The following is a 21,578-nucleotide window of genomic DNA, read 5'->3' as shown; positions in this document are numbered from 1 at the left end:
AGAAACGCTCATTTAAATCTCCTTGGTATACACCGGAGCTGCGCGAGCTAAGGAAAAACTGCAAAAAGCTTGAACGCTTATGGAGAAAGGACTGGGCCACAAAGAGCAAAGAAGCATACAAAGCAGCCATGAAGTGCTATAAAGCCAGTATAAAAAACACCCAAGCTGCCTTCTTTGAAAGAAAAATTCTAGCTGCAGCTAACTCCTCTAAAGAAACCTACTGTATCATTCGCTCCTTGATGAAAGTCCCTGAACCACAGCCTATTGCTGATCCCTCAGGTTTTAGATGTAATCAGTTAGCCGAGTTTTTCTTCTCCAAAGTCAATAACATCTTAAAAACTCTTCCCCCCCCCCTCAATAACCTCCCAGACTTGCCCCCCTTCCCCTATGACATCCGACGCCCCTTGCCTTGACGCCTTCACCCAGGTAACCACGGAGACATTCCTAGCCACTCTAAACTCAGTGAAGAGTGGAGCCCCAACTGCCCCTGCCCCTATGAACAAACTAAAACTGGTAGCCCCCCGGTGATTCCCCTCCTCACTAACCTAATCAATTCCTCCCTTAACCAAGGTATAGTCCCCCCTAATTGGAAAAGGGCTACTGTTAGAGCTCTGTTGAAAAAACCCCACCTTGACCGCTTAGATCTGGCCAATTTCAGCCCGATCTCGCTTCTCCCTGGCATTAGCAAGGTGGCTGAAAAAATCGTTAATCAACAGCTCTCCGCCTTTCTGGAGTCTAATAACCTCCTGCATTCCCAGACAGGATTCAGACCAGGGCAGGGCACAGACACCGCCCTTATAGCTGTGATCGAGGAAGCAAGAACCATCTTGGATACAGGGGGGGATCAGTGGCGGTGATCCTCCTGGACCTAAGCGCTGCATTCGACACAGTGGACCATACCATCCTTATCCACTGGCTCATTAGAACAGGAGTCACGGGCACTGCCCTGGCCTGGATTAAATCCTTTTTGGAGTTTAGAACTTTCGAGGTGGCGGACGGGCACGCTCATTCCAGAGCATTACCCCTCCAGTGTGGGGTCCCCGCTGGAAGATATCGTGACACCTTTTGGTATAAAGGTAGTCATGTACGCCGACGACACCCAACTGGTCGTCTCCCTAAACCAGTCGGCCCAATGCTTGGATAACCTTGCCACATGCCTTCAGAACATCTCAAAATGGATGAGCGATTCGCACCTCAAACTTAACGGGGAGAAAACCGAGTTGTTACTACTCGACCCATGTAAACTCCCTCCCACTCTCTCATGGCCGCCCTGCATGGGAACACCCCCCACCCCCAAAAAAGAAATCAAGAGCCTAGGCATCTGGATTGACCAGGATCTTAACTTTAAAGTCTAAGCGAGGAAAACTGCCGGAACATGCTTCGGCCTTATGCGGACAGCTCCGAAAATCCTTCCCCTAATCCCACCCCAGTCTAGAAAACTCTTCATCCAGGGCCTAATCATCTCAAGACTGGACTTTGGAAATGCCCTGTACCTAGCTGCCCCAAAATCGGTAATTAACAAACTGCAACATGTCCAGAATGCAGCAGCCAGGCTTCTCACCGGGACTAAGCCCAGATGCTCAGCTAGGCCTGCTCTCTCCTCTACACTGGCTCCCAATGCAAGAAAGATTCGTCTTTAAGACCCTCTGTATCTCACACAAAATACTTCATGGCAGAGGTCCCCCCATACTGAAACCACTTAACAAACCTCACAAAGCTAATACAGTTGAGATCAAGTACCCTCTCATTGGCCCGTGTCCCCAGAATAAAAAGAGCACGCGCTGGGGGATGCCTTTTTTCATACAATGCTCCAAAGCTCTGGAACGCCCTTCCCCTCACTATTCGAAGGGAAACCAACCTATTGGCCTTCCGTTAACTACTAAAAACTTGACTCTTCCCCTGAACCTTCCTCTCCCTGGATCGAGCATAATGAGCAATAGCGCTGGGACGCCCACGGGTAACTACGCGCTTTAGACAGGGCGCATAGGATCCCTACCTTCACGAGCAGGAATGCTAAAGGCCCCAGACCAATGATATGCAAGCCGCTCAGATATCAGCACGCTGATCTGATTCTCCAATATGCGAGGAAAAATCACTCCATTACATGGGAAGGACACAGGATCATCTTCACGCAGGACTTCTCCAAAGACACAGTGGATGTACGTAAGGGCTTCCTGGACCTCCGCCCTAAACTTAGATCCAAGAACATCCCCTTCTCTTTCGCAGGACCAACCAAGTTCAGAATTATGATAAATGGCCACCCGAGATTCTTCACCGACCCGAAAGTCCTGGCGCATCTTCTCGAAGAATGTCCAACGCAAGAAATGGATCAATCGACCGGCTTCTCCAACAAAAGGAAGACCACGTGCTCGACTCAACAAGATGGAGCCAGTTAGTTCCATGTCACTCTTCATTCATCCAGTGGACCGGCATCGGTTGCCTCGACGGAATCCTCCTCCGTAGAACTTTACTCGACTCGTGACACGGGCTCCTAAACTCTGCATGCCAGGCTCATCGAAGCTACAGTACCGTGAGTTTGTAAGCGTGGCAACCTATGGCCAGCATAATGACTTCATATAGCATGTGACTAGTTACGATTTGTGAATGCTTATGACTCACGCAAGTTATTGCATTTAGACCAATGGGTACTCTTGTACATTTTGCTCATCTCAAAGTAGCGCCTCCACTCTGGATCTTGACATTCCACATACTTAACACATGATGGGAGTAGCGCATCCCAACGAGTATACCATGTTCGCATCTATTAGATACTCTCATAATCTCTAAACTGCCCTTTACCTATTTAGTCCATATTAGGTCAAACTTGTTATGGCCTGTTATTCGTATTCGTATTTTGCTAACAATCTCCTCTAGGCCACTTTCCTGTTGTTTATACTGTTGGTTATACTAACCGTCTACATTCATCTGGGATTGATAATTGGCACTCATTATTGTTATTGTTACTCCTGTTTTGCGTAGCATGGTACTGTCGTCGTACTCCCTACGTACGTATTTAGGGGGGAGGGAGGGAGGGGGGAGAGGGAGGGATCATTTAGAGAGAGGGGAAAAGAGAGAGGATGTAGGAGCAGTCACTTGGCAGAGTCTCAGTAGGTTCCTTCTCATTTTGTATCACATTCTGTTTTTTATGCTAATACTTATGTTTCACAGAGTTGCCACACACAACTCGCCACACCAAATCCACTTTATCCCTTATTGTTTCCACAACCCAGGCTGCAGGTACGCATCACAACACTTGTATTTATGCATATTGTCAAAAAAGGTTGTACTGAAATTTATCCGATTTTGTCAGATTACGGCACCCGAACTCGTCACAACACCCCGTTTGTCGCACACCACGCCGCCAGCTTCCCAACGAGCGATGAAACATTTCACCGATGGCTAACTCCAACTCAATTAAAGACGATCTTAAAGTGATTTCACTAAATGTCAAAGGACTTAACCACCCGGTGAAAAGGCGGAAAGTGTTCGACTATCTAGCAAAAACGAAAGGAGATATCGTTCTTCTACAGGAAACAAAACTTTCTGAGGAGGACTTGCGATTCCTTAACATACACTGGTCATCCCACGTCCTGTCCTCTCCTGCGCTAAAAAAGAAAGGTGGTGTAATCACACTGTTGTCTAAGAATGCCAATCTGACACTGCTATCACACACTCACGATACAGATGGTAGGTTACTAGTGACTCATCTACGCAGAGAGGACGATCCCATACATGTAGTGAATATATATGGCCCTAATTCCGACGATCCCACATTCTGGGATTCAGTCTCTCGGTCCATTGAACATATCTCCCAAGATGAACTACTAATAGTGGGGGGCGACTTTAACCTACCCCTAGACCCCTTACTAGACCGACAATCCAAGTGCTCATTCCACCCCTCACGGTCACATGGGGCCCTTCTCCGTCTCTGTGAGCGCTACTGTCTCAAAGATTCTTGGCGACTACAGAACCCCGATGGGAGAGACTACACCTTCTACTCTGCCCCACATAACTCCTATTCACGTATTGATTTCATCCTATTATCTACCTCATTCGCACACCTGATTGAAGAAACTGTTATTGCCCCCAAACTGGTGTCCGATCATGCATGTATTCACACCAAACTTGCAGGCTCCCGCTCAATTCGCCCGCCTAGAAGGTGGCGTTTTAACGACGAAATCCTTACCAACATAGAGGACAAACTCAAGATAGCGGATGCCATTGAGGAATACTTACTCCTAAACGATACCGCTGATACCAAACCTAACTCTATGGGACGCCCTTAAGGCCACAATCCGTGGAGTCATTATAAATATTAGAGCTAAAACCAATAAAAAATTAAACAAAGACCTGGAACAATTGGAACGAGATATCACAATCCTAGAAGACCGGCACAAGGCCAACCCTCAAGACCTCAATCCCCTCGACCTTCTCACTAAAAAGAAGTATGAGTACAATGCCATAACTAGTAAAAGAGCGGGTGTTTGGATTAACCGCTTCAAAGCCCTAAAACTTTGCACAGGAAATAAAGCAGGTAAACTGCTGGCTTCGTATCTCAAACATAAGCAAAAGCTGTCTACCATTTCATCAATAAAAGACGCCACAAACACTACCCACACAAATCAAACTAAAATCCTTGATACATTCAAATCATTCTACGAAGAGCTTTACAAGAATGACAAATCACTGGACATAGCAGCTTGCACCGAATACCTTGAGTCTCTAGACCTTCCTAAACTCTCAGAATCTGACAAAACACGATTAGGTTCCACCATCAGTAAAACAGAGATCGCAGAGGCCATCAAATCTCTAAAAAATAACAAAGCCCCCGGCCCAGATGGCTTCACTGCTTCTTTTTATAAAGCCTTTGAAAACCAACTTACCCCCACGCTCCACACTGCTCTCAACTCTACGGCGTCCAGTGGATGTATCTCACCCTCTATGAGCGAAGCCAACATAGTCGTGATCCCTAAAGAGGGAAAAGACCCGCTCCACACCAAAAACTACCGCCCCATCTCTTTGATAAATCTTGATTGCAAGATATGTGCCAAAATCCTAGCGAACCGATTAAACGCTGTTCTTCCCAAATTAATAAGCCCGTCGCAAGTTGGCTTTCTGAAACATAGGATGTCAAATGACAACACCAGACTTCTGTGCCACATTTTAGAGAAAGCTAACAACTCCCAATCCCCGATGGTTGCGATCACCCTGGACGCTGAAAAGGCCTTCGATAAGGTTTCGTGGTCTTTTCTTCAATACTGTATGCGCTCATTCAATCTCGGACAATCGTTCATCACAATGGTGATGGCCCTGTACGCCTCCCCCTCGGCTCGGATAGCAATTAATGGCACCCTTTCTGACCCATTTCGCCTCTACCAAGGTACCAGACAGGGCTGCCCACTCTCTCCGGCACTCTTCCTTTTGGCCCTTGAACCCCTTCTAACTGACATCAAAAAGAATGAAGATATTCAGGGAGTCTCCTTTGGAGATACTCAGATAAAATTGGCAGCGTATGCTGATGATATATTAATTGCAACAGAAAACCCGGCCAAATCGATCGAGGGTCTCATGACCTCAATCAGCAAGTACTCGTACCTGTCGGGATACAAGTTAAACAAAGATAAGTCCGAAGTTAAACCACTAAACATCTTCACCACCAAAGAAGTTCTTGGTACCTCAGGTCTAGCTTGGCAGACAGGAGCTATAAAATATCTAGGAATAGAGTTTACCGACAAATTAATGAGCACCATCACACACAACGAAACGTTGACATTGACAAAAGTTAAAAGAATCCTTGACGGCTGGTCCCCACGATTTATCACTTGGTGGGGAAGGATTGAAGCTATAAAAATGATGATATCACCGCTAATCAACTACCTGAGCACTATGCTGCCCCTCACATTCTCAAAGGATTTCCTTTCCAAACTTGATAAATTAATTTCCTCCTTCCTTTGGCAAGGGAAAAAAGCCAGAATTAGCATAAAAAAAACTAAGGCTGGATAAATCCCTAGGAGGCGTCAATCTAGCCGACTTTAAGCTCTATCAAACCGCGTTCTTAGCTAGACAAGGGGCTTTTTGGCTCATTCCACACCCAGACTACACCCCAGTGTGGCTGATGGTGGAAAAATCCATTCTGCGTGGCCTTCCCCCTTCCACCCTCCTCACTACCAAACCACAACCCACTGTATCCTCAGGTACCATCTTCAGAAACACGAAGGCTGCCCTTCTTCACGTAAGCAAATTTTTACCGCACCAATTTTGTAAATCAAGATGGGAATCACTGTGGAACAACACCAGACTGCTATACAAAGGGAAACCAATGAATAATCCTACTTGGATAGAGAAGGGTATACACTTCCCTCATCAGCTGTTTGATGGTCCGTTGCCACTCACTTTCAACGACCTACAAAACAAGTTTCAACTCCAGAACATAGACTTCTATTACTTCTTACACATCAAAGTGGCCCTCTCCAAAATAGACTTATCCAACATCACCCCTCCCTTCCTGACTACCTACACACGATTAATAGACTGGGTCATCAGGTGTCCAGAATATACAAACTGATCCGCCCACAGTCCACAAAGCTGACAACATCCACACAGTCCTTCTGGGACTCATACTCTTCCACACCAACCTCGGAAGCAGAGTGGGCCAGAATATGGGAATCTGCCTCACGACACAAAATCAGCCCTACATTATCCCAATCTAAATTCTGGCTTCTCCACAAAGCTTTTTGGACTCCTAGGAGACTCTTCCTGCACAACATCAAGGAAGATGACTCCTGCTGGAACTGCATGGCAGAGGGTGGGGACCTTGAACATCTAATATTCAAATGCCCCTGTGTATCCGAATACTGGGATAGAATTTTCGAATTTATCACCAAAGTGCTACATGTCTCGCTCCCGAGGGAATTTGCAACCTTAGTCATGGGTTTCACCAAAGCTGTTAACCTCAATGAAAATGATAAAGCCCTACTTGACTTACTTTTGACAGCAGCGGTCAAACTCATACTGAATAACTGGAAGGACACTGGCAAAGCTTCTTTCCCCCACTGGCTCAACTGGGTCTCGAACCTCAGAGGAGCCGACAATATTGCGCTGGCAGCTACACCTTGGCGCCCCCCCTATAGGAACCTATGGTCCTCACTGGACGCTCACTTCGACCTATTTAAACCACCATGATTATGCACATATACACCCTGCCCATAGTTCGGGCTGCCTACCTGCCCAAGCGACTAACCTCATTGACTAATATGACTACCTTGCTCCACCTATGACTGTAACCTTGTAAATGTACTGATGCAATGCCTGTGCTTTACATTATTATTTTTGTTTAAATTGATTGTTTTTCGTTTCTTATGTTAATTTAATTTACCCCTCCTTTGTTCCCGTTACACTTGCATACTTGCTCTTGTTGATACCGGAACCATGCATGATTTCTGCTCACGCCTGTAATGCTTACTCATCTCTCTCAATAAAAAAAATTTGTGAAAAAAAAAAAAAAAAAAAAATCCGACTCAAATAAAAAAATTCTAATTCAAATATTATACAGAAAGTTCTATTGATCCTCGTTCTGCTTCCCTCTCCCAAGTCCTGCGCTTTATTTTGATCCTTGCCCAGCAGGGCTCTGCTCTGGGTGCCCTCAAAGGGTACCTTTTGGCCCAGTCTGCCTTCTTGAGGCTGCCAGACCAACCCTCTTTATTTAAACACCTTTTGTAAATAGATTTCTTAAGGGGCTTGTACATATGTTTCCTCCTCCCTTTCATCATTAAGATTTAGAAATGTCTTCTTAGACAAACTGTGTTGCACCCCTGTTCTTTCCTCCTGCACCTCTCCAACTCGATGTCCCAAACCTTTCTATTTCCTTTTAGTTTACCTTAAGGAGCTAGTTACATGTTTCCAGTAGTAAGCTTTGTCCAAAGGTAACTGATTTTCAAGCTCTTGAAGTATGAGAGAAGTTCTTTCTTGGTGTCGTTCTCAGGACCAGTTATCATTCTGAGTTTAATTTTAATTGTTGATCTAGATCATTGTTGCATATGCAGGGAGCACTTGTGCCCATCTTATGGTGAACATATGCTACCTTTTCCCTCTGTTGCCTCTGTCACCGTAGCCAACTACATCAAATGAAAGCTCTAATTGTTACAATTAGGCTGTCCTGTTTTCAGTTTCTATTTTTGGTAAATTCTGTTTTTTTTTTTCAGTGTTTTCAATATCTTAAAAAACAGTTATCAGGGGTTACACATTTCCACGCCACTAAAAACAACAGAAAAAGTGTTTTTCCGGTGTTTATGGAACGTTTTGCGTTTATCATTGCTTGCTTTCTGTACTGAAAGAACATGGTATATAGACAGTGTACGTATAGTGTATATGAGGTCCAAAGAGATTTTTGCTAATTAATCTTATTGTAGTACACCATACAATACTTCTTCAGTGAGTATTTGGTCATGTGTGCTCGCGCTTTCCTTCCCATGTAAACTTCTGTGAAAAGGCCCTCTCAGCATTCATAGCCCCTTGGGCTGAGAACCGTCAGCTAAGGGACACAGTTGGGATGACTCTTTCTTTGATGCCACATAAAGCACGAAATGATAAATATTTACGTTTTAGTTCCTGGGCATAAGAAAACAGTGCACCAGAATGGACTAAAAAGTCAATAGCATCCCTCATTAACTCTGAAGATTGTAAAGATGCTTTCAGCAAACCATCTAACAAGTGGCAAGGATCTCCTACAGGGAATCACTTCAGCTCGGGTATCAATTTTGACAGGTCATCACACAAATTTTTTATATACGTAGCTGAATCACTGCAAATACAAACAATATCACTCCAATCTTTGTTGAACTTGGAAAGAACCTTTTTTGCAGTGCATAACAAGTGACACTGCGTTCCATGTTTTCCAAAAGTCTGGTGTCACGTTTTCACCACTATCCCAGATGCTTGGTGATATATATACTTGTCACTATACCTTGCATTTAATGTTTAAAGCCTGAGGTGTTGGCAATTCACCTACTATTAATACTGACCCACTAGAAACTATGGTCTGATGTATTAAGGGTTTTTACCCATTCTCTGTGGGTAAATGTGATGACACACATTAGGAAAGATTTTTATGAAACTAGCCATTTTACCTATCAGTAAAAATCAAATGCAGCCAAAATATCAAATATGAGTTTGATATGTCCTGATTCTCTACAGTTTATAAAATAATTAAACTAGACCTAAAACATGAAACCAAACCCTGCATCTTTAGACCAAAGGCCATAAAACTGAAAAAAGTAAAAGGAAGAATAAACAATATTTTAGTGGCATCCCTAAAGAACAAAACTCAAGCAGAATGTTAGCCAGTCTTTCTTACTGCTAGCTTGTATAACAGTTACATTTTATTGACCCCTTCAGTAAGAACAAAATGACTCACTTTCTTTTTCCTTTCTTTAAATGGCATTTAGTTTGTGGTTGTGCAGGTGTTTTTTCAGTGTTTATATGTTTTCACCGGTGAGGGCTATTTTTCTTTCAGTGGGGTTTTATCAGTTATTATAGGTTTAAACCTAAAACCCCACAGCCTAGTTATAATATTTGGCTATTTTGGATATGCGTTGTAGTTTCTCAGTACCTCAATGTTTAATCAGTTAAACCTTAGTTTATTAGCTTCTTTCCTTGCATTTTTTTGGTCTTGACCTAGCAACAGTTAGCGGTTTAGTAGCTTGTTTTTTGTCCCCTTAAAATTATAAAAATGCCCATGTATGTATATGTATATTGAGGTTCTTTCAGCCCTCGTGATCCCCTGGCCTGTTGATGTATCATTTGCCTCCCCTCCACCACAGGGGAGCCTTCTGGCATTGACTCTCTTCTCTCTGAGTGATGTCATTTTCTAATTGAACATATACACATTCACTAAAAAAGTAAAACATTTCAGAGCCTGTGGTCCAATTAAGCACAATCACTGCTTCAATTGCAAGGTTTTCAAATTGTATTGTTTTGAAAACTACAATTTTTTGACCTTTGATAGCAGCAGTTTAACTTTTTAAATGTACTAAAACTATGTGTAATATGCTTACATAAAGAGGTGATCAGCCAGACACCCACCATCCACTGGTGTGCTATTAGTCTTTCGTCTTTCGCCCATAACCGCAAACAGCACTGAGCAAAGGGTCACCCGACAGCAGCTGCTGACTAGCTTCACTGTTCGTAACAACATGCTCTCCTTTCACAATGAGCACATCCATGCACAAGGTAGTTCCCTTCAGTGCCACCGGTGACTACTGTGACAATATGTACTTTTGAGACCCAAAAACATTTTTATTTGCAGTTTTATATAGTGCAAACTAGACCGAGCAGCATCTTAGTGCTGTACATTTTTTTTAGAGAGTTACAGCTTTACAGGTAGGTGGGAATCCAACGCAGTTAAGTTGCCAAGAATACAAATATAATGAAGGGGTAGAGTTCTAGTCTATTGTATTGTAACTACACAACTACCACATTAAGTACCTACTACAGGGTAAGAGTTTAATGACTATGTACAAGCAAGGCAATATGCAGGCAGTTCCTTTTAGAAGACATTTCCACCTGTAAAGAGTAGAAGAGAGCAGGGTACAAATCCTCAACAAAGCAGCTTGAAAGTAGTTTGTTCAGTAGATTTTACTGCATTATTTTTTCAGATTTACATGAATCTTGGGCAGGATTGGATTCTATATTTTGAGAGTGCTGCCAGAGAAGGCTCAAAAGCTGTTTTATTTCTTTCTTTAATTTGGTAGTTATGGGAGTAAGGATTCAGCACTCAGATAGAACTACATATCTCAATTGGGTGAGGTCTTGGACACTGCAATTAGAGGGGGGCCTGATGGAAGGCATCTGTGTGATGCAGGCAACTTTAAATATAAATTGGGTTTCTACTTGGAGCCAGTTTAGGGTTGGAAGCCCTGACATGATATGATCGGAACGCTTGACTTCTGCGATCAGTCTTGCAGCAACATTGAGAGTTGCCTTTATTACCTCTGGTTAAGGTTTAGAAATTGCAGTCAGTAGGACTCTGCCTTAGTCTAGACTCAAGAGGATGATTTTTTTGAGACACATTTTTGAAGTCTAATTCTAGCATGAAAAGCTTGCAGTTTTTGAGTAGTCTGTGCTGGTATTGAGCATTCTTTGTAGTAGCATTCATATTTGCTTTTAGGTTCAGATTCTTGTCCAGTGTGAAAATGAGAGACTTTGTGGAATCTTAATTGTGGGAATAAAGTTCAATACTTTGACTCATGTTGAGTACTGGTTATAACAACTTAGACTGTGAGGGGAGAGACAAAGATACATTCTGTCTTAAGTGGGTTGAAGTTTGTGTAGTTGAGGAAGAGCCAGGTTGGTCTGTCCTTCAGTCATTTTTCAAGGAAGTTTCTGAAACTTATACATGAAGTTGGATGTCATCAGCGTAGCAGGAGAGGTTTGATAGTTTTAGAAATGTGGGCAGATGTTTTATGTACAGGTTGAAAAGAGTTGGCAACAGAGTTCATTGTTGAAATACCCCCTGGTTCAGCTTTGAAAGGAATCTGTTAAGTTTAATGAGTTGGGTGCATTTATTTAGGTAAGAGAACAACAATCTTACAACCGCATCCTTGATCACCATTTTGTCATTGCGTGTGTTGTAGGTTGGTACAGTTGCCTATGTCAAATGCCATTAACAGGCTGCTGAGGACTATAATAAGGCAGGAATTGCTATTGTCAAGAAGATGTATGGTGTTATCCCTTACCTGTAGAGCAAAGGTTTCTGTACTGTCTGGCTATGAAACTAGGGAGCATGTAAATCCTTGTTCTACCAACAAGCCTAATAAGGACTCGCAGGCTAGTGTTTACGCCGGACAAAGACACAAGCCAATGACAAATATGGGAGGAGAGTGGGCAGGGCTTCAAGTCCATACTCCACTACTGCATGCCTCACAGCAGTACATGCGCTGCTCAGGCACGACCTAAAAAGTGACAGGACACCTTCATTTTCATTATTCGATAACTAATTAAATTACATACCTACCTTCGTAGTAGACATTTGTCCACTTAAAAGCATACACCAGTATTTAAATGCACATTTTTATCAGAAAGAGGAGTGTATGGTTCCATAAAAGATGGAAACACTAATGAGCAATGGTTAAGGAGAACTTGGAGGATGGCAAATGTTCTCTTGAAGGAAATTCAACGGAACAAAACCCACAAAAAAACCTATACAATAAACACTAAATGTATAAAAGCATCAGCACAGACAATATATTTGGCTACATTTGACTGTTAGGCTTTTTGCTTTGTCATGGTCTTTGCAAAACTTCTTTCATTGGGGAAGCTATCCCCCTCAATCTGAAAAAAATGACCATGCTAACAAAACCTACAGACAAAGTATAGATTAGGGATACAAGACATCAATACCACAAAGCTCTCTGCTAGTCTTCTAACAAAAGATGAAACCTGCGGACCTAAGGTGTGGATTAGAGATGCAAGACAGAAATACAAGACCTATCAACACCAGTGAGCTCACAGCTAGAAATTTGAATCAACTTCAACAGAACAAGGCACAACAGCAACCTACATGGCAAAATATTACAATTAACATATGACTAATATAACGGAAGTACTAGCTTGCATGAAAAGTAAGAGGCAAAATAATAGTGTCTCTACCTAAAAGTCCCTCCTTGGTACCGCCTTGTCTGCATTTGTAAACACCCATGGCGTTAGGCCCCTTTACTTCGGATGCGACACAGTATGTCTTTAGTCTGTAAGCACTCCTTTTTTTTTTTTTCTCTCCTACTGCAGGCACGAAGTGCTTTCCTCTTCATGCGTGCTTTCACTTTCAAGCAGCCCCAGACAATGAGGCCGCTTCTTTGACGTGAAATAGGTCTCGCATTTACAAGCGTTAAACTTTCTTAAATGCGAGACCTATTGCATTGCAAATGCTTGTTAGTTTAGCTGTGTTATATACCGCTCAGGCTGCCGTTGGGAAATGATGGGCTTTCTTAGCTTCCAAACACACAGCAGTGTCATAGGTTTTAGCATATGTTGATGTAACAGTAGTAAAGACTTCAATGACCTTATTGGATGATCTTTTAAGGTTAAAAATGTTAATTATGAGTTCTTGAAATCCTTATTTTTAAGTTCTAGGAAATTGGATAATTACTACATGTGTTTGGAAATAAAAGGTATATTTTTTCATTCAGAATTTGGGACCTTCTGTGCTTGCTGGTGTGGCCGTCATGGTTCTTCTGGTTCCTGTAAATGCTGTATTAGCAATGAAGACTAAAAAATATCAGGTGAGATTTTCTTTGTGAAGTGCCTCTGAACGTCGACAGCCATCTTTGAATATACTGGAATTCATACATGCTCTTTTTAATATTCACTTGACTGCTTTGGTAATTGATAAGCTATTTAAATTTGTCCAAAAAGGATTGTGTTGCTTTAAAGTGGAATTCTAATGTAATCCTTTTTGTCCTGTCGTTGTCCCCTCGCCAAATTGCGGAGCACTTTTTAAAAAATTTTTTATAGCTATTTGTGGTAGTTTGTGCTTAGGGCTCCATTAGTTATTTTTTTTTCTGCATAAGGTACCCACGCTAAATTTGTGTCCTTTTCTTCCAACATCCTGGGAATTCTTAAGGTACCCAGGGTTGGTGGAATGCCCTGGAGTTCGGAGAAAATAGGCAACATATTGCATTTTTTTGTGGTTTTCAAGAAAAATAGGAAAAAACTGCTCCAGATAAAAGGGTCTGTTTTTTTCCCCCTAAAAATTGCTTCAACTAACTGTTTGCTGTGCTACAGTCACTGTCTTCATAGCTGTATAAAGCTTAATAAAAAGACTAAGTTCGAGGCATATGAGCTGCAGAACACACACTATGCATAGATCGCCATCTGGTGTTTGGCCCGGATGTTTGCAGATTGTTATTGTCTTGGAAAAGTCTTTGGAAGTCACGTTTTTTTCCGCCATCGTGTTGTGATGTGTTCCACATGTTCCAGTTCGGTATCGTTACCGATTTAACTTTCGACGTGCAATCCTTACCCAATTCTTAGGTATTGTCTCGATCACGTTTCCCTTTCGGCGCGCATCTCCACAAACTTCTACTTTGGTTCCAGTCGTCGCAGCAGGCCTACAGGTCTAGCTGCGCCATCAGGCCTTCTTGGCTGATGGAAAGGACTCCCTTCAAAAAATGTCCTCAATGTGGAGCCAAGTTTCCACACACTGATCCGCATGAGGTGTGTAACCTCTGCCTTTCACCTGAACACGAGGCCAAAGATTGCCTGACTTCTGCCTCTTTTGACTCCAAGAAAACCATCAGAGATTGCCGAGCTCGAAGAAGCATGGCTCAATCGACATCGATACCGGATGACATCTTCCAGGAAGGCATCGATGAGCAGGAGCAGATAAAAGAAGGCACCTTCAGCGCCTCCGATGCAGCGCATTCAGACAACGTATCACTCCCGGGCAAGGGGTCTTAAGTACGGATGTTGACAACCCCCCCCCACCCCACCCATCCAAAGGCGTTGTTAACAACACCTTCGGGCCCAGGTGCACACCATGACAAAACTTCCCCTGGCCCGCCTTCGGGCTCGGCAAAGAAGTCCACAATTAAGCCTTCAGGCCACTCTGGACCGAGTCAGCCTTCCGTCGGTGCCAAAACCTCGGCCAAAGAGAAACCGAAAGAGAAACCAGAAGACAAACCATTGTCTTCCTCCGCGCCCAAGCCCGGCTCCGCACCGGCGCATTTGGCACCGAAACCAAAAGACACTACAACTTCGGATCCGATAAAATCCTCGGAAGCAAAGAAACCACCAGTTCCGAAACACACTTCGGAACCGAAAAAACAACCAGTTGCAAAAAGACCCGGCACCTCGGATCCAAAAAAATCATCGGAGCCAACCAAGCAATCGGTTTCAAAGACTCCAACCAAACATTTGGAACCCTTACAAACTCCTCAGGCCAAAACAAAGGAGCATAAAACTACTCCAAAGACTGTGCCACATAAGCATTTGGAACTGAAAAAATCTGCACCAAAACACCATACTTCGGAGGAACAGCTTTTTGAACCTGATCCTACACACATAACTCTGGAAATAGACTCACAAACAGGTCATCTTAGGATTAGTTCATCCAACAAAAGAAAAATGGACAAACCTACAACATCTCCACTTCCCTTAAAGAAAAGAGACATTGCCACCTTTCCTTTAAGGATCCCTTCTCCACCTTATCCACAATACATTTCTCCTGTTCCATCTCCAAAACCAATACAATCTCCTCCACCTCCAGATAGTGATGATGCCCCTGGTGACGAAGGAGATAATGAACCTCCACAAGAGCCTATTCATGCCATCCCAAATGATCCATGGGAAAATTATGGCACACCAGATGTCCCCGATGTACCACAGGAGGAGGTCTATCCGTCTAGACTATCCCCTCCAGAAGACACTATAGGGTTCACTCGGCTAGTACACAGGGCTGCACAATACCACAGGGTAAACTTACATACAGACCCCATAGAGGAAGACTTCCTCATGGACACTTTAACAACATCCCAAAGATCCACCTCTATTCTACCAATGCTAAAAGGGGTAATTAAATACGCTCCTGAAGTCTTTAAAGACCCAATTAGATCTAGAGTCATTAACCCTAGAAGAGAGAAAAAGTACAAGGCTGCCCCAACTGCCCCTACATACATTAAGGAACAGCTTCCATTAGATTCCTTAGTTGTTTCCAATGCCAGGAAAAGGGCCAACTCTCAAACATCAGGTGATGCTCCACCGCCTGACAAAGAGTCAAAACTATTGGACACATCTGCCAAAAGAACAGCGTCACAAGCAGCCAACATATGAAGAATTGCCAACACACAGGCTTTACTAGCCAGATACGATAGGGCGCACTATGACGAGCTAGGGACCCTACTACAACACCTTCCAGATGAATGTAGGACAAAAGCCCTTGATCTTATACAGGAAGGTAAACTATTAACCCATACCTCCATTCGCTGTGCTCTAGAGGCCGCAGATACAGCCTCCTGAGCCATAAATACCGGTGTCCTTTTACGCAGACATGCCTGGCTAAGGATATCGGGGTTTAAACAAGAGGTGCAGACTACCATACTGAACCAACCCTTTGACGAACAACACTTATTTGGACCTGCGGTGGATTCATCTTTAGAGAAGATGAAAAAAGACACTGACACCGCCAAATCAATGGGAGCCTTGCTATCTCAAGCTCCCAGAAGTTCCTTTCTTCGCTCCTCTTATGGGGCGCCTCTAGAGGCTTCAACACAGATGACGCCTCTACTTCATATAAAAGTCCCACACAAACCTCCTCTACCAGAGGTTATTACAGAGGGGGCTACAGGGGCAATAACAGCAAAGGTAGGGGCACAACTACCAATACTCGTACGGCCACCACCTCAAAACAATGACTTCCCGTGGCTCCCCCAGACCATTCTACTCCAGTTGGGGGGACGATTAACCCAGTTCCTACCTGTCGGGAACAATATCACCACAGACAGGTGGGTGAGACAAATTATCCAATCTGGTTATTCCCTGGAGCTCACTGCCACTCCCCCCAATATACCACCCAAACAGCGTTCAATGTCAACAGAACATTTAACGCTTCTAAAACATTAGGTGCTTTCCTTACTGCACAAACATGCAATAGAGCCAGTTCCCCTTCAGCATCAAAACACAGGAGTTTACTCCCTGTACTTTCTGATTCCAAAGAAGGATGGCACCCTGAGGCCCATCTTAGACCTCAGACCATTAAAGCTATACATACAATCAGACCATTTCCACATGGTCACTCTTCAACAAATACTTTCCCTACTCAAACACTGCGATTTCCTTGCCACTTTAGATTTCAAGGATGCCTACTTCCACATTCCCATTCACCCTGCTCACAGGGAATATCTTCGGTTTGTAGTGGACAGGCTGCACTATCACTTCAAAGTTCTCCTATTCGGTATGAGAGCAGCACCCAGAGTATTCACAAAATGTCTAGCAGTGGTAGCATCCATTTAAGAAGACCACATATTCATGTCTTCCCATACTTGGACGACTGGCTCATAAAAGCCAAGTCACATACTCCGTGTGTACTCCATGCACACACCACAATCCAACTACTGCACGACTTAGGGTTTACAATAAACCACCCAAAGTCTCACCTCCAACCAATCCAGAACCAACAATGTTTAGGTGCCACAATAGACACCTCAAAAGGCTTTGCATATCCCAATCCAGCCAGGATAGCAAGCATGCAAGCCCTTATAACAAAGTTCCAACTGCAACACTCGCTACCAGCTTGAGTGTTCATGCAACTCATAGGGATGATGGCCTCTTGCATATTTATAGTACCTCACGCAAAACTTCAGATGCACCCCTTACAGTAATGCTTAGCATGTCAGTTGAACCAAGCTCATGGTCAATTAACAGATCTGGTGTTGGTAGACGGCCGCACACCTCACTCTCTGCAATGGTGGAACACCCAAAACCTTTTCAAAGGGCGACCGTTCCTAGAGCCAGTTCCACAAATTGTGTTAACAGCAGACTCATCGCTCACCGGCTGGGAAGCTCATCTTCTACATCACACCATACAGGGCAGGTGGACACCGCAACAAAAGCTACTTTATATCAATCACTTGGAGATTCTAGCAATATTTCTGGCATTAAAAGCATTCTAGAAACATGTATCAAACAAAGCTGTTTTAGTCCGGACAGACAATATAACCGCAATGTATTATCTACAAAAACGAGGGGGGACACACTCTCTACAGCTCTCAAATATCTCAGAGCATATGGAGATGGGCAATCCCTCAACACCTATTCCTCTTAGCCCAGCATCTTCCAGGAATACAGAATCAGATGGCAGATCTGTTAAGTCGTCAAACACGAGTGGGAACTTCGGCATCCAGACACAGATCTCTTCGCCACACATTTAAACACAAAATGCCCAAGCTTCGCCGCCAGATATCCACACTGATTGTCCAATGGCAATGCGATATGGACGAATTGGTCAGGCTGATTTGCCTACGCATTTCCGCCTCTCCCACTTATTCCACTAGTGGTACGCAAGCTGCAACTATAGTCACTAACACTGATCCTAGTTACTCCAACATGGACCAGACAGCCATGGTACACAACCTTGCTGGAACTATCAGTAGTTCCCCACCAAAAACTACATCTCTCCCCACAACTGTTAACCCAGAACCATGGAGAGATCACACACCCAGATCCAGCACAGCTCAACCTAGCAATTTGGCTCCGGAAGTCCTAGAGTTTGGGTACCTAAATCTTCCACCTGATTGTATTAATGTAATCAAAGAAGCTAGATACCTCACCACTAGAGCCTGCTATGCAGCCAAGTGGAAAAGATTTGTGATATACTGTACCAATAACACAATCAATCCTCTAAATGCGTCTATTCAAAACATCATATGTTACCTACTACATCTTCAAAAGTGTAATCTTACACATCAATCAGGTTACATCTCACTGCCATAGCAGCCTCCCTGCAAAATAGACAACATCTCTCATTATTCAAAGTACCTGCCATTAAAGCATTTTTGGAAGGCCTCCAAAGAATAATTCATCCCAGGGTACTACTCTCTCCAGTATCGAATCTAAACAATGTCCACACTAGGTTAATGGGTTCTCCATTTGAACCTCTGCATAAATGTGAGCTACAATTTCTTACATGGAAAGTTGCTTTCCTTGTAGCTATCACTTTCAGAAGAGTCCGCGAGCTACAGGCACTAACTATTCAAGAACCATTTTTACAACTCCATCATAACAGTGGTTCTCAGAACAAACCCTAAATTCCTTCCAAAGGTTATTACTCCCTTCCATCTCAAGCAATCTGTAGAGTTGCCAGTCTTCTTCTCACAACCACAAACCGTAGCAGAAAGAGCTCTTCATACTGTAGATGTAAAAAGAGCACCTCTTTACTACATTGTAAGAACAAAACCGTTTCGTAAAATAAACCCGCTTTTTGTTTCCTTTTCACCACCACATAAAGGCAATCCCATATCAAAGTCTGGAATTGCAAGGTGGATTGTCAAATGTATACACATTTGCTATCACAAAGCGAAATGTACACTTCTATTCCCCCTAAAGCTCATTTCACTCGCAAAATAGGGGCTTCCATGGCATTTTTAGAAAACATTCCCTTAGATGATATCTGCAAAGCAGCTACATGGTCTACACTGCACACATTCACAAAACACTATTGTGAAGATGTACAAGCAAAACAACAAGCTAGTGTGGGCCAGGTTATACTCCAAACACTATTTCAAACTACTGCAACAGATACTGGTGGTCGCAGCTAAAGGGACAGCACTGCTATGCAATCTATGCATAGTGTGATCTGCAGCTCATATGCCTCGAAAGGAAAATGCTACTTACCAGTATGCACCTGTTCTTGGAATGTAGAGCTGCAGATTCTCGCACGCCCACCCACCTCCCCAGCTACCTTTATCTGTTCCAGTATTATCTTATTTAGATACGACATACATGGACATCTTTCTGTTCTCACAAAACTCCATCATTTCCCTTCTTGGCGAAAAAACAATCTGAAGATGGAGTCGATGCCCATGCGCACTGTTGTCCAAAGTCACCTATCTTGTGACGTCCAAAGACTTTTCCAGGACAATAACAAACTGTTAACATCCGGGCCCAACACCAGATGGCGATCTATGCACAGTGTGTGAATCTGCAGCTCTACATGCCAAGAACAGGTGCATACTGGTAAATAGCATTTTCATTTTGTGACAGTTTTGGCATTTTTCAAAGAGGTAGTCCATTTTTCAATTTTTTAACCTACATCCAGTTTGTGGTAGAAACCATTGTAAAAACCATGGGTGATACAGAAATGCTATAGATTTCTGAAATGTAGGCACAATTCTGAATTCAGCAAGGGAATCCTATGTTTAGATCACTCAAGGTTTTCCCAAGGAAAATTGCTGTAAAGGTTGGATTAAAGAAATATTGAAAATGTGTTAAAAAAAGAAACCTGCCATTTGTGAAGTTTTCATCTGTAACTTTTTGTCTTGATGGCCAATTTACACAAGCAGTATACCATTACGTCAGCTAGATCCTTCTGGTTGCGAGTGTATATATATGGTTAGTAGATTTTCCAAGAACCCACGGTACCGAGAACCAACAACTGAGCTGCACCATACAACGTTTTTTCATTGTGTACAGAGTATAGACCAGTTCATATGGGGAACTATGTAGAGTGAAAAATAAGTATCTAGAAAACCTTTGTATTTCTGAAATGGGCACAAGGTATGGAGTTTAGGAGCAGTGGTTATGTGTACATTTAAGAATTTGTGGGTGCCCATCTTAGCATATGATTTAGAGGTTGTTTTTCAACAGGTCTTTCTTGTACATGCCTTACGTTTGAAAGGCACAAATGCAGTGAAATCCAATTGGCAATAGCATATTTTCTGCTATTCTATAATCCCTCAAGTCTCCCGATGAAAATTGTACCTCACTTGTGTGGTTAGGCCTGGTGCCTGCAACATGAAACTGCCCAAAACACAATGCATACATAACATTTTTCTACTCAAAACTGCCTTTTTTTAATGCAAAGTGGGTAGCGGTGGATTTTGGATTCTAGCTCAGCTGCCACGTAGGGAGGGAAACCTAGAAAACGTGCACATTTTTTAATACTAAAAGACAAACAATTGATGGAAGGAATGCAGAACAGATCAAAACATTGACCCCCAGTCAAGAGATCTGGGTTAAATTCACCATTCTTTTGCTCACCATCCCACCCCAGTTTAGACCTGGTCATATGCAAATAAGTCTTGACCCTGTGCCTTATGGGAATAGTCCAGCCTGAACTGCCAAACCAGGTCCTCCCTGGACTGGAAACACGCATCCTAGGACCGATTTCGGGGTTTCTAGACTAGACACCTGAGGAAATCCAGATTGGGGTCATTTGAATGGCTTTCACAAGGTTTTCTTTTTACCCAGAATCCCATGCAAGCCTCAAACATTGAGTTAAAAAATCACTTTCATTCCATTTCTGTGATGCAAAGTTTTGGAATCTGCGGGGAGCCACAAACTTCCTTCCATGTGATATTCCCCCAAGCCTCCCGATAAGTGTTTCCTCACTTGTGTGGGTAGTCTAGTGCCCGCAACAGGTAATGGGGTAACACTGCATGGCCGCATCACATTTTTTCCGCTGAAAACATATGCTATTTTCCCAATGTGGTTAGCTGTAGATTTTAGACCCTAGCTCAACCAATACCTAGGGAAACCTAGTAAACTTGTACATTTTTGAAAACTATACACCTAGGGGTGTCCAAGGTGGGTTGACATGTGTGGCTCTCATTGGGTTGTTTTTACCCAGAATCCCGTGCAAACCTCAAAATTTGACCAAAAAACACATTTTCCTCACATTTCTGTGACGGAAAGTTCTGGTATCAGTGGGGAGCTGCAAACCTCCTCCCACCTGGATCTCCCCCCTACCCCCGTCTCCCAATAAAAATGGTACCTCACTTGTGTGGGTAGGCCTAGTGCCCGCGGCAAGAAACTGGCCAAAACAGAACATGGATACATCGCCGTTTCCCTTGAAAACAGACTTTTTTCCAATG

General features: G+C 43.3%; 1 protein-coding gene across 2 annotated transcripts in view; it reads left to right on the top strand.

Annotated features, from left to right (window-relative positions):
* The window catches only part of LOC144784432 (multidrug resistance-associated protein 1-like), a 1,651,426-nt gene that overhangs the window by 530,897 nt on the left and 1,098,951 nt on the right, over nt 1–21,578 (top strand). For both annotated transcript variants that reach the window (XM_078663183.1, XM_078663184.1), the window contains exon 11: nt 13,182–13,274. In XM_078663183.1, coding sequence (XP_078519309.1) covers nt 13,182–13,274 — 93 coding nt within the window. The remainder of the gene's footprint in view (nt 1–13,181; nt 13,275–21,578) is intronic.

Source organism: Lissotriton helveticus, chromosome 10 (genome assembly GCF_964261635.1).
Source record: "Lissotriton helveticus chromosome 10, aLisHel1.1, whole genome shotgun sequence".
NCBI classification, from domain to species: domain Eukaryota; kingdom Metazoa; phylum Chordata; class Amphibia; order Caudata; family Salamandridae; genus Lissotriton; species Lissotriton helveticus.
Note: the sequence above shows the minus strand (reverse complement) of the source record. Positions and strands in the feature narration are given on the sequence as shown.